The sequence below is a fragment of the Anser anser genome (assembly GCF_964211835.1).
Source record: "Anser anser genome assembly, chromosome: 20".
NCBI classification, from domain to species: domain Eukaryota; kingdom Metazoa; phylum Chordata; class Aves; order Anseriformes; family Anatidae; genus Anser; species Anser anser.
Window position 1 is genome coordinate 9,602,469 of NC_139741.1, and position 12,362 is coordinate 9,614,830.

The following is a 12,362-nucleotide window of genomic DNA, read 5'->3' on the forward strand; positions in this document are numbered from 1 at the left end:
TGTTTCCAGATTTTCTACTTACTCTTAAAAAAAATATATTGTGTAAAATTTCTTACCGTGGCTTCTAGCTTTTGTAGTTAGCAGAAGTCTCCAGAATCTGACCTGTGAAATACGTCTCCAAGATGCTCCGAATGCTGGAATTATCTCCATTGAACTCTGCATCTAGTATCGTTTCTAAAACTCAACATCTGCATCTGCATTTGCAGACAGACCTGGCACTGAGCTTGCTCTTGCTTACCCTATTGTTCCTCATTTGTTCTCTGCATCACCTTCGCTTATTGGCATATGGGCTGCTAATTACAGGGCTGCTCTCTGGCCCATCAGCTATTCAGTTATGTCCCCCAGGTGAAATGAGCCCAAACAAGTTGGGAGAGACTGTTCAAATCTGTTCCACGCAGGCTGAGAGGAATGAAAAGAAAAGCCAGCATTCATCATTCAAAAGATAAACATTTGACAGCACAGCTTGACTATGTCAGGAACACTTCTGTTTTAATAGTACGCCTGCAAGCTTTCAAAACAAGTGTTTACCTGTCACAATAAACAGTTATGAGTGAAGTACACAAAACACACTAAACTCGGAGCTGGCAAGCTTCCAGAAATGCCATGTGCAGTTAAACTCTTGAGCTTGTCATCCCATCCAACATAAATCTCTTCAGTTGTCTTCTGTCTTCTTCAGTGTATATTGTGGGACTCCTCTGATTGCCTCGGAGACATCTGTCTTGGATGCATACAAAATCCCGGGATGTATAGCAAGTGCCTGGAGCTGACGGGCGCGTTAAGGTCTAACCCTTAAACAGCTGCAATTAATTCCCTAATGGCTGCTGGTGAGTCTGGGTGTCTTACTTTGCTCCTTTGTATCTGTGGAAACAAATTGGTATTTGCACAGGCTACAAATCTCTGCTTGTAACTGCGTCCTGGGCATGGGGAAATAGTGGAGGAGTAGCAGGATGTTGAATGCTGCCTTTGAAAAGGAAAAGTGGAAGCCTGGAGCAGAGCAGAGTGGAGAAAACAGCCTCACTGAGGTGCTGCATCAAACCCCGTATCTGCATCTTGGGGTGACTTCAGAGAAATGAGGAGCCCGGTGTAGTGACGGGCCTGGGTCTGTTTGAGGCTGACATGAGAGAAGGTCAGGAGTTTGCTTGGCTGGGGTTTTCTTTCACTGTGCCAAACAATGAGAATTCCCACTTTTTCAGAGATGTTATTTCACTTTGTAGGACTTCCTGCCAAGTCTAACGCTGTGCAGCATACTGGAAAAATAGCTAAAGTCAATAAATACGGCCCATAAAAGTAAAGTCTGGCACGTTTGCACAGGAAACAATTACGTCTTTCTTTTTTTTTTTTTTTTAATACATTTCAATAGCTTAAAGAGAGGCTAGGAGAGAAAGAGGCATTTCCTCCTGTATGTATGTATTTTTAGTGTGACGTTTCGCTTTTTTGTGGCAGAGCGAGGCATAGGCCAGCCTCGGCTCGCCAGGTAGTGTGATCTGAGCAGAACACTCTGGTTCCAGTGCCCCCCTTCTGGTCTTCTGATGGGGGAAAGGGGAAACAACAGCTGAAATGGAAACCGGAGAATTTCAGACCTGGGCTCCTGGGTTGAGGCTTTGGCACTTTTGTGGCGTAAACCGCATGCAAATCAAGGTAATATGGGTTGTACAGGGGGTAATTCTCAAGATAGGTCAGTCAGATCTACAGCGTTCTTCAGGTCTGCATGGGTTGTTCCTTGGCCTTTTTTGATTTTTTTTTCAAGAAATGCATGCTTCCTGACCTGTTGTGGATTTGGTGGTCTAAAACAGAGGCTCACACCACCACCTCCCAGTGGGGCACTTGCTTGGACCTCAGTGCAAGTCTCCACACCTCCAGACTTGCAGGTGAGCACCATAAGCACCAGGCAGTTGATTTTCTCCCTTGCTCTGTGTGGCCTTTCACAGCAGCAGTCCTCTCCTGAGCGGGTCTTTGGGCATTCCTGATTCCAAGGGGACCCGCTCAGGGCCGCTGCTGATCCGACCCTCGCCTTTCCCATAGTCTGTGTGGGTGGCCTTCTCGCCTGACTCCCATGCAACATTTCAAAAGGCCTCGGTTTTGTTCCAGTGCAGAATGTAAAAGGCTTTCAACATCTCCATTGAAAAAAAAAAACCAACAACAAAAATTCCAACGTTTGGGCTCCCCATTTGCCTTCCAAGAGCACAGTGAGAAAAAGGAAGGTCTGCCCTTATTCAGTCCTGGCAAGTCCAATCTAGAGCTGTGTAAAAATGCATCTAAAAAAAGGACCTTTCTTCCAATAAATGGCCATTTAATGAATAAAAGAGAAACAATTGAAGTCTGCAGTAATAGAACAATTATGTGCTGTTGTGCGTTCCAGCTGGCTACACATTGAACAGTTCTTACAAATTGCCGGAAACGCAGCGGCACACGGACCCGATACGTTTCAGGACAGTCATTATTAAGAAGAAATACCATGTGTCAATCTGCTGAAGCCCTCCGAGGGCATTATCCTCCTAAAATCCCTTAATTACTGCTCTGGGGCTCACGTGTGTGCCTGGCCCGCAGTGTGCACGAGAGGGAGAGTGCTGGAAGCGGTAACCCCGGTGTGATGTTCATTAACTTTCTCAGTCTCTGCTCTTTCCTCTTCTGAGCAGCAGAGGGAAGAAAGCGTGCTAGGGAGGCTGCAAAGAGAGCAAGGAGAGTCCCAGGCAGGAGGAGGTCTGAATGGCTGGGGTGGAACAGGTAGGGAAGTCAGAGAAGCAAATGTGCAGATGTGAGATGAGAGGGGAAACGTGGACGCACAGACAGGATGAGAAGAAAAGCAAGGAGGACAAAACAGCTGGTGGAAGCTGTGCATTCTCTTTTTTAGACATTTCTTTGATATTTAGCTGTTTGGTATTCAGATGGCAACAAGGAAGTTGAAAATGGTGCTGGAAGGTCTGGGCTTGGAAGCCACACGTGTTAATAAAGTAAACTGCCCACCCAGTGTTGTCAGTCAGAGGTTTGGGGATCAGGGCTGGCCCCCTTGGAGCCCCCAGCCAAAGAGTGATGGATTCAGACTTGTGCCCTGCAATGTATGGTGCTGCCCAAGGGGCCTAATTCTGGATTTGAATCAGGGGTAATTGAACCACTCTGTGGGCATTTGGGGATGCACAAATAGGAGAAAAGGTGGGGGGCGATTCTGAGCAGTTCGGTAACAGAAACAAGAGCTTCGGGCTCCGGCGGGGTCCTCAGTCGACTGATTTCATAGCGATCTTCGGTCATTCAAAAAAGTAAGGTCATGAGGGTTGTTCGGAGCTGGCAAGCACTGATTAAACATGATATAAATACCTCTGCTATGTTAGATCTGTGGGAAGAATTTAAATGTCTGAAGAGCAGAGGAGTAGGGATTAACGAGCTGTGAAGGAAGGAGATGTATTTAAGGTGTTTGCGAATAGGGAGAGGACGAAGTTCCTGCTCCATATTTAAGATATTAAAGCTACTTTGTGTTTTTTTTTCTTTCAAAAGAAAGCATGAAAACCCCCGCAGTTCTGAGTACTTGTCAGGGATGTAATGATGGAAATTTTGTCAGCCTCGCTTTGCATAATAGGGATCATTATGTGATGGTAAATTTCTCTGTATGTTCTGTACGTTCCTAATGTGGGAGGAATAAAATATTCCTCAGGTTTCTTTTGCAGCGCTTGTCAATGAACGCACTGGGTCAGATTGTCTTCTCGTTTATTAGCAGGGAAAGCTGAGATGACTTTATGCAAGCACAACAGTAGGAAATCACAGTGCTCGGAGACAATAAGCCAGGCTTATTGTTTCAAATCCTGCCAGCCTGACAGGTACTTCTTGCATCAGCTGTATTTTAAGTTCCTGTTGGAAGCTCTGCTTCCCAGTCCCAGCCCCTGAGTCCCTCGGGTACGGCTGGGAAGGCACCGGATCGGCTGCAGGGGGTAGGTGCACTCGTGGGCTGCATGCCGGCCCCCTGCCCGTCAGAAGGGGTGAGCAAGTGCTTGGTTATCAGCGGGGTGAATCGTCCCAGGAGGCTGTAGAAGCTCGTAGCTCAGTTTCAGTGCTGCTGCTTTAGGAGTGTCTAAACACTGCAGAAAGCCTTCCTGGAAATATAAACTCAGATATTTTTTTTTATTTTTTATTTTTTTGCAGAGACTCCTCCAAGGCCTTTCCAGGACTCCAGAGTGTCCCACGCGCTTCTGATAGCCAGACACAGAGCCCTAACTTAGGCTCACACAAACAACTGCCTGCTTGAGTAAAAATACGTTGAATCTGGCTAATAATAGCAGCTAGGAATTTCAGTGGAGCTTATCTGATTTTAACAACCGACTCCCCTCTGCTCCTTTGTAAATCTCAGTGAGAAATACACGGGGAGGAGTGTTAAACAGTGCTTTGCAGAGGAAGGTTAAGCTATTGCAGTCTGCAGAGGGCAAGTAGAAGCCCAAAGTGGCTGCATGGCTGGTCCCGAGGTGCAGAGGGGCAGGGGCAGGTCCAGAGGCTGCCCGCAGCATCCCATTGGGGTGGTTTGGCTCCAGGAGTCCCCGAGTGGCCCCACTGCTAGCGGAGGGTGCCTGGAGCTGGGAACACAACTAAATGGCCTTCAACAGTAACGCCAGTAGTAGCTGGAATAAATTAAGCTTTCCAACAGGGAAGGCAAGGTGTCCTTCTGCATGCGGTAAGTAGGTATTTGTTCAAAACAATTAGACTCCATAGCCTAGTTTAGTACTTAATCAATTTATGTGGTTAGCTAAAGTACCTGCATATGCCCCTAATAATTGGTGACACCTTGTTCCTAGAGCACTGCTATGTGCTTACAGAGAAATTACATTTTTAATTATGCCACACAAGCCTAATGGAAAATCTAATTATGACAGTGGTATTTTTCAACTTTTGTACAAATAGTGTATTTTTTGCAATGCACTTTCAAGTGTTGCTTCTGCTGTAGGATTTCAGGAGAGGAAATGGATTCTGCTCAGTTTGTACCATGCTTCACTTTATTATTTATTAATCACTGCTATGTATTATTTGTATGCTACTATAAATGTCCTGGTAGTTGATGCAGTAAAGCAGGCAAATGGGAGTCATTGCTCAAAAGATTCTCACTGGCCTAAAAGAAACAGTGCTGTAAGCAGTGGAAATAACCGAAGCTGTTTCTCGGGGATTTGTGCCTTGTCTTTTTATTCTCTGATGCCTAATGTGGTGTGATCTCTGATTGAAACGCTTTGCATGGATTAGGACACTCACAGGATTCCTTTGTGCCTAATTAGGGTTGGGGTCTTGCTGGAGCCTTTTTCTCCCCAGGGACAAAGTACAAATAATTCAGTCTGGGGCCTCACTCCTTCCTCCTCCACCCTGCCGGGTGACAAGGGGCTCGCTGGCTTCTCGTGGTCAGGGTTCCTCTGGTAACTCCAGTCCACCACGGCGTTCATAGGCAGATTGTGTGGGCCAAAAGCCACTCTTCTTCTCTAATTTCCCCCTGCAGTGATTTCTGCGAGAGCTTGGCCAATACTTTTTGCGAATTCAGCCATATTTGTAGCACTTTAAAACAGCATGGTGTGTCTTAGCTGGCTTATTGTTTAATCACAGAGAAAAGATGGGATTCGCAGTGCCGTCCGGGGCTGGTCTGACGCTGCTCCTGCTCGGTACCCAGCCTAAGCACCCCCAGGGACAGAGGGGGGACAGCTGAGCGGTTCTGTGCCTCATCCCTTCTGCAGAGGGACTCACCGTGGGGCAGAGTAGCCCTACAGCCGCTCCTTCTGAGCCACTGCGGCTGGCAGAAGCCAGGATCTGCTACGAGTAGCTACTGATTTAATTGATCATAGCAGACCAACCCCTTGAGCTTTTCAAAAGATTTGACTTCAGCGGCTATAAAAGTTACTCAGGTTCTTAATTAGCCTCCAGTTCCTATCCGAAGGGGTCCAGGGAGCCTCTTGCTCATAAAATGGAGGCAGTCCTTCTCTGCTCGCTGTCTCCCATCAGCTCGAAGCATTTGGCAGGCAGGGATGTTCCCTCCCTGTGCCCTCTGGGGGTGCCCCTCTGAGCTGTTACTGAATTCCTGGGCATAACAGAGGGGCACTGGTGCAGCGGGGAGCTGCGTGCATCAGCAGTTTCCTAGGCCAAATCTGTGGTTCCTTTGAGTTTCTCCCAGAGGAGAGCCTGGGGAAAAAATTCATGTCACTCCAAAGACGACCTGCTTCTGAGGATGCATTTCAGAGCAGACCTAAAGGGTGTTTTGGTATAAACGTATTTCCAACTTCTTCACTTGCAAGTGGCACAGGTGCACCCTGAAACTTGACTTGGTCAAATGTGTCCAGGGTATACCTGGGTAAGCAGAACGTGTTGCTCCGAGCTTGTATTTTTTCTTGTTTTCTTTAAAACAGCTTGTTCTGCTCGGATGCTCTGTGTCTGCTAATAGATAATGTTATGGGAAGGGCTGTAAAACCTTATCACTGGAGAGTGCTGAAAATGTGAATGCGTATTAGTGTGTAGAGTCTCTTTTCCTGCAAACTTTAAGGTATATTGCACAACTCTCCTGTTATCACAGGTACTCTGCCTAGACCAGATGTGATTGTCTTGGGATACGTGTTTCCATTTGAGCTGGGGAGCGGCTAAAAGCAACATGCAGGCTCCCTTCTTCCTCTTTAATTGGAGACATCTACATTTTCCAGACATTCCCAGCAGTCCAAGGGTGGTATATTAAAAGCGAGTGGAAGGCAGCAAGGTAAGAAGGACAGCACCAAGCCAGAGCTGGCCATCTGTCTTGAGTCCCTGACAATTCTGGGAGGGAACCAAGGGGATGTGGCTGGCTGGCGTGGCATCCAAGTGAATGGCAGTGCCTGCTGCCCTGCGGGCAGGAGATCATCTGACAGAAATGTATTTGGAAATTATTTTAGGATTTTCTTGGCTATTTTGGTTTACTTTGGCTTAATCCACCTTTGTGTTTTTATTCTTTGGCTCGCAGCAGCAACTACAGCACCGTATTGTCTTGCTCAAAGCGCTGCTGCCAGGATGAGGCAATTTTCTTTCAGCAGATCCATCCCCAAAGCTTTCAAAGTGTCTGAGATTATGGAAGATACCCTGCCTGTGCAACTTAATTGGACTATTGGGCTAAGACTGCTGCAAAGATATCCCTGTTAAGATATTAACTGATAGGAGCTCGTACAGATTAAATTTTATTTGTTGAATTATGGTGATCAGAGCAGTCCCATCAGGTAGAACTGCAGAGAACAGGTTTACTAATAAATACTGCAGGGCAATTCGTCATTTCTCGTTTCAGTGAGGAGCCTCAAACACAGCAGATTGCTGCCAGAGAGCCCTGCCTGTGAGGCTACCAAATCGCAGCCTGCCATTTCGTTTTGCCATCACATTTGTTAAGCGGCAGGACAGCATTAGACCGGCCTGCCATTTACATCCGTTAGAGGTGAAAATACTGCAGCGCGCCTCAAAGCCGTGCTGGGGAAGAATGAGAAAATGCCTCAGGAATAATGGCTTCCTCTGCAACCCTCATTTTCACAGTGGTTGCAGAGAAAATCCCTGTCCTCGCTGGCCTCTGCGCTGCAGCCCCGTTCTGGTCTGAGCTCAGCCGTGTTGATTCATACCATGCCTTTCACAAAATTAGCTAATGCCTTTTAGCTGAATATTATCCCAATTTTAAGCCCATCAGGCGACAAGAGGATTCAGTGTCCAGGAAATGAAATGGTTTAGAGCACGCTGCGGTGCTGAGGCACCTCGGTGTAGATCTTGCTTGGGAGGGAGATAAGGACCGGCAGACACGGGACAGACAGCCGGGATCGCCGGCGCCTTTCGGACAGCCGGCACCTGCAGCTCGATGTTCGGTCCTTTCTGGTTCTCTTCCAAAGCCTCTCCGCCTTCCCCTGGAGCTGCCTTTGTTTTGAGGAAAAGGAATAAGAAACCCAAATGTGGTTAGAACTTGATAGCCATCTGACATGTTACAAATTAATGTTGCCGCCCTTGAGATAAGAGCACCATTTGCATGGACATGAGTAAGGTCAGATGAAGGCAAGGTTTCTAAATGTCTCCCTGCATGGGACAGGGCAGGGGAGGCTGCAGGGAAATCTCGCCCCCCGCAGACTCCCCACGATGCCTTTGCTCTCCATGGGGCAGAAGTGACCCGGTCCCAGGCTCGGGCACCTCACATCTGTGAGCGGTGCTCCCGGTGTGTTCTGTGAAAGTGCAGGAAGAGCTTATTTGGACCCTACTGTGACTGCCTCGTACTCCGGGGGCACCTATCTTTAACAGCAGCACCCCGAACACCATTCTTGGCTAAGGACTGGGGGGGTTAAGCCAAGTAACACCAAGACACCTCAGGCAGCCCAAAACAGAAATCCACTGGGTCCCTAAGCTCTTTTGCTCAACCTCACTCAGATTTTGGAAAATACAACATGGTTTGGAGCTGGCAGTACCAGGCAGTCAGGCTGGGAACAAGACACAGGTTTGAGCAGGGCCATGACACCTACCTGGAGGGGAAATTCAGGGAGGAAAACAGCCGTTTCTTTTAACACAGGTATGGCATTTTTCTGTATTCCTGATGTCACATGAAGAGCAAGGGGATCACTATGGATCTGCAAAGGCAGCCTGAGCGAAGGGATCACTAGGGATCTACAAAGGCAACCTGAGCACCTGTCTGGGGGGGAAATCCCAGTGAAGATCAGGTGAGGCTTCATCCCCCTCGTTGATGGGGGGCAGCTTGTGCTGGGTGCACCTGTACCCGGAGCTACAGGCTGCTGAACAGCAGAGGTTTGGCGTGGCGGGGCGATCTCTGTCTGCAGGACCAGGAACATCGGCAGCTCCTTTGGGAGCAGCCCGGCTGCGGCTTTGCGGAGCCAGGGCTGTGCTATGCCCTTTGCCGAGCTCTGCCGCAGGGAGGAAAACAAATCTGCCCCAGTGGTGTGGAAGGAAGAAAACTGAATTTATAGGCAATCAATGGCACTCTCTGCATCAGCGTATTTGTGAAAAGTGCCTGTTATATTTTTTGCATAGTCCTAGATGAAAGTGGAGCAGAAATCCTACATGAGAGGGTTTTTTGGGGGGGAGGTGGGAGAACCAAAAACCTTGGATGAAGTCCAATATTCAAGCAATAAGACCTTAAGAAGCAGGCATCATTATAAGATAATTGACTGTGGAGAGCAGTCACACATCCCAAGGTGAAGCATAGGGCACTTAACATATCAATAAGGTCAATTATCTGATTATGTCAGCTGCCTTAGTGCTGTTATTAACCTATATTGCTCTTATTAACCTTTCTGATGAAGAATCTTTCAAAAATAATTATATTAAAGTACAAATCTCTCAAGTTTAAAATATGTGAATGTTCCATTTCAGTAGTCGTGTGTCATAGGATAATGAACATCTGATTGCCTGGCTGACACAATGAGGTTTTTAATCAGGCTCCCTTTCCTAGGATCAGCGTGTTAGCTATGACAGCCTTCCCTGGGCCCAGGCAGTCTCATGAAAGCGCTGCTGTCATGTTACGAATGGCGGGATTTAAAATTGAAATGTGAGCAAATAAGACAAGAAATGTAACGGATATGCTGGGGAGCGGGGTCCTGGGAAAATACCCACTGAAAGCCTCTTCAGTCAATTCCAATTATTAAAGCATACAGCCGATTCAATTAGTGGTTATGTACAAGTGCATATAGTATTTACTACCTAGCAGAGTTGATCAAAGAGGAACACACTGCTCATGAAAATTTGTTCATATTCATTTTGTCTTTTTTTTTTTCTTCTTCTGCAGAGCATTTTGAAGTCTGAGAGCATTTTGCCACAACTTTCAGCCATTCTTTCATCTATCAGAGAATGTGAGTGTTCTAATTTCTACTGGGGATTACTAATTCATTACTTGCTTTTGGCAAAACCAATGCAAATTCTGCTTATTACAAGTTTTGATAACTGTGTGTTTCTCTGTGTGTGTGCCTGTACAGCAGGTGAAGTATCATTTCACATAGTGTGGCTATTCACTGAGCAAACATAAGCAATGAGCAGAAAATAAGAATGCTTTATTTTTATCTGTGACTTACCAGGTTTACAGTTGGTTGTGATTTGGTCTTCAAATGGCCACACTAAACATCCTTTAAAGACACTTTTTTTGTCCCTGGAATTCATTGCCTATTTAAAATCACTGGGCATATTGAAAGTTTAAGATATCCATATGCCTATTTTGGACTGACATGTTTTTCTAGGTAGAAATAGTGAAACTGGTCTCCCTCTTTGAAACCAAAATGAGGTGGTATTTTTTTTTTTTTTCTGTTAGAAAACGGTGAGGAGGAAAATCCCATGAAAGGCTAAAGCTGAAAAATTCTCCTTCAATGAAATTCCCATTTGTCTTTCCCCGGTGTACTCCCTTCTCAAAGATCTCCGCTGTCAGCACAATACATCTGGTACCTGGGAAGGACAAGTGTTTCTGTAGTCCCTCCACATCTTCCCTTCCCCCCCATATAAAAAAGAACAGACGATGAAAGCTTATTGCCTCATTTCCAAGTCCAGGAGACTCTGATTTACTTTTTGCTGTGTGTTGAGAATGGTAGATGAATCGGATGACGCAGGACGAGTCCCTGTGAAGTCCCCTCCTTGCTCCAGCACCATGAGGAGGAGGCACTCTGCCAAACCCCAGCCGTGGCACAATCCAGGCACCTCTGTGACCATCTTGAGCCGCAGCTCCCGGATGGGGTAGTGAGTTTGACATTTTGGTGCTGATGAACATTTCTGTTGCACACCTTTCCTGGTCTGTTTCTTCCAATGGGATTAGTTGCATCTATCAGTGCCACACACACAGACGTTTTTAGTCACCTTCCTGTTTGTAATTCTGCTAGAGGCAGTCGAGAAGCAAGTGTTTGTGCCAGGAGTATTATGTATGGCTCTGCTGATTTTTGCAAAACTCTTTTTAAAAGTCTGCAGTGACTGCTGTGGCTCTGCAATGTTCAGGGAGTAATATGAACTATTAGTACAGCATAGAAAATCAAAGTCTGCTGGGAATGTTTCAGCGGCAAATAGAGGGCAATTATCTGAAATGAGGACTCAAGGAACACTATGTCTTGCAAATATGGCCTCTAAGCCAAGTCAATATATCTGGAGAAGCCGTTGCCCACAGTAACAAATGTATGTCCCTTCCAGGAAAACAATATCTGCTTTTACCTCCCACTAAGGTGTCAGAGAGCTGCAGCGAGAGTAAATGTTTGGGTACTTTTTCCCTCATTAGCCTTCCACTGAGGTTGGGATTTGCTTAGCCAGACCACACCATTAGGAAATTTATTGTACCCTTGATCTGCTTTTGTTTCTGCCTCACGGAGAGCATTTCTTCCTGAGGCACGTTAAAGATGGGAGTGTATTTCTGTTTCAGGAGAGAGTCCTCAGCCCTGGGAAAGCTTTGCCAGTCCTCGGGGCCCAGTAACGTCAGCTGGCAGTTGATGCCATCAGCCCACGTGCTGGCTAAGTCTCACCCTTTTCCATCTCTGGTTTTCTGTAGACAACTGGAAAATGCAGGGGATGCTGTCAGGACAAGTTCAACATCAACTTCAATATCTCTTTCTGAAGATCTTTCTTCTTTTAATCATTCATCCTGACAACATCTGTATTTAAGTGCTATCCGTGGTTTGTGAATAATGTGAAAAGAAAGCCGTGGCAGACAGAGATGAAATGTTTGATTGCAAGACAGATTATGCAGTGGTCTGAAACCGGCTAATGCTGCGAGGGGATTGAGTTTGCTTCTATGGTAAAATCCAAGTGAAGCAATTTGCAGGCCTGAATGCTTACACAAATTCATTTCCCACATATTACTTCTTGATTTCTGGTGGGTGAGGGGGAGGGATCTGTCAAAAGTCAGTTGCTGCTCTTACTTTTGAGGATATTCAGTAGTCAAGGACCACTGAGTACGTATGAACTGGTAAATGGGCAGTGGGAGCAAATCTGTAAGGAGGAATTGTTAAGCCCTACATAGATCCACACAAAGGTAGGTCTGGATATTGACACATTTGTGTGCTAGTGTATATTTTCCACTTTCTGGAGAATATCTTCCAATACTACTTCTTTTGCTTTTACCAGAAAGGACAGAAGCTTGTGGCAAGGTGTGGGGAAAGTAAAAGTAGACATCGAGAGTCAGATTTTATTTCACATGTTCCCAGTTCTGTGAAAATATTCGCAAGAACTAACAGAATGGTCTTTTTCTTTTTTTCCTTTTGTTCCTCCAGTGCTGAACTCCACTGTACCGACAGCTTTTAATCCTTCAGTCTTTATGTTACTCAGTCATTTGCTGAAAACCTTCGTGTTACATCTTCAGTTTCCCAGGGCTGTAGCCATCACTTTCAGCATCGTATGACTAGCTCTCAGCGAATCTTATCTGGTCTTTGGAGATTTCTATCCTGTTTCTC

General features: G+C 46.2%; 1 protein-coding gene across 1 annotated transcript in view; it reads left to right on the top strand.

Moving 5' to 3' along the window:
* Positions 1-12,362, top strand: part of LOC310884554 (uncharacterized protein) — a 465,563-nt gene that overhangs the window by 381,671 nt on the left and 71,530 nt on the right. Inside the window, exons 5-7 of the mRNA XM_083806495.1 lie at positions 6,524-6,700; positions 8,504-8,651; positions 9,734-9,797. Of these exons, the coding sequence (XP_083662621.1) occupies positions 6,524-6,591 (68 nt within the window). The 3' untranslated portion in view covers positions 6,592-6,700; positions 8,504-8,651; positions 9,734-9,797. The remainder of the gene's footprint in view (positions 1-6,523; positions 6,701-8,503; positions 8,652-9,733; positions 9,798-12,362) is intronic.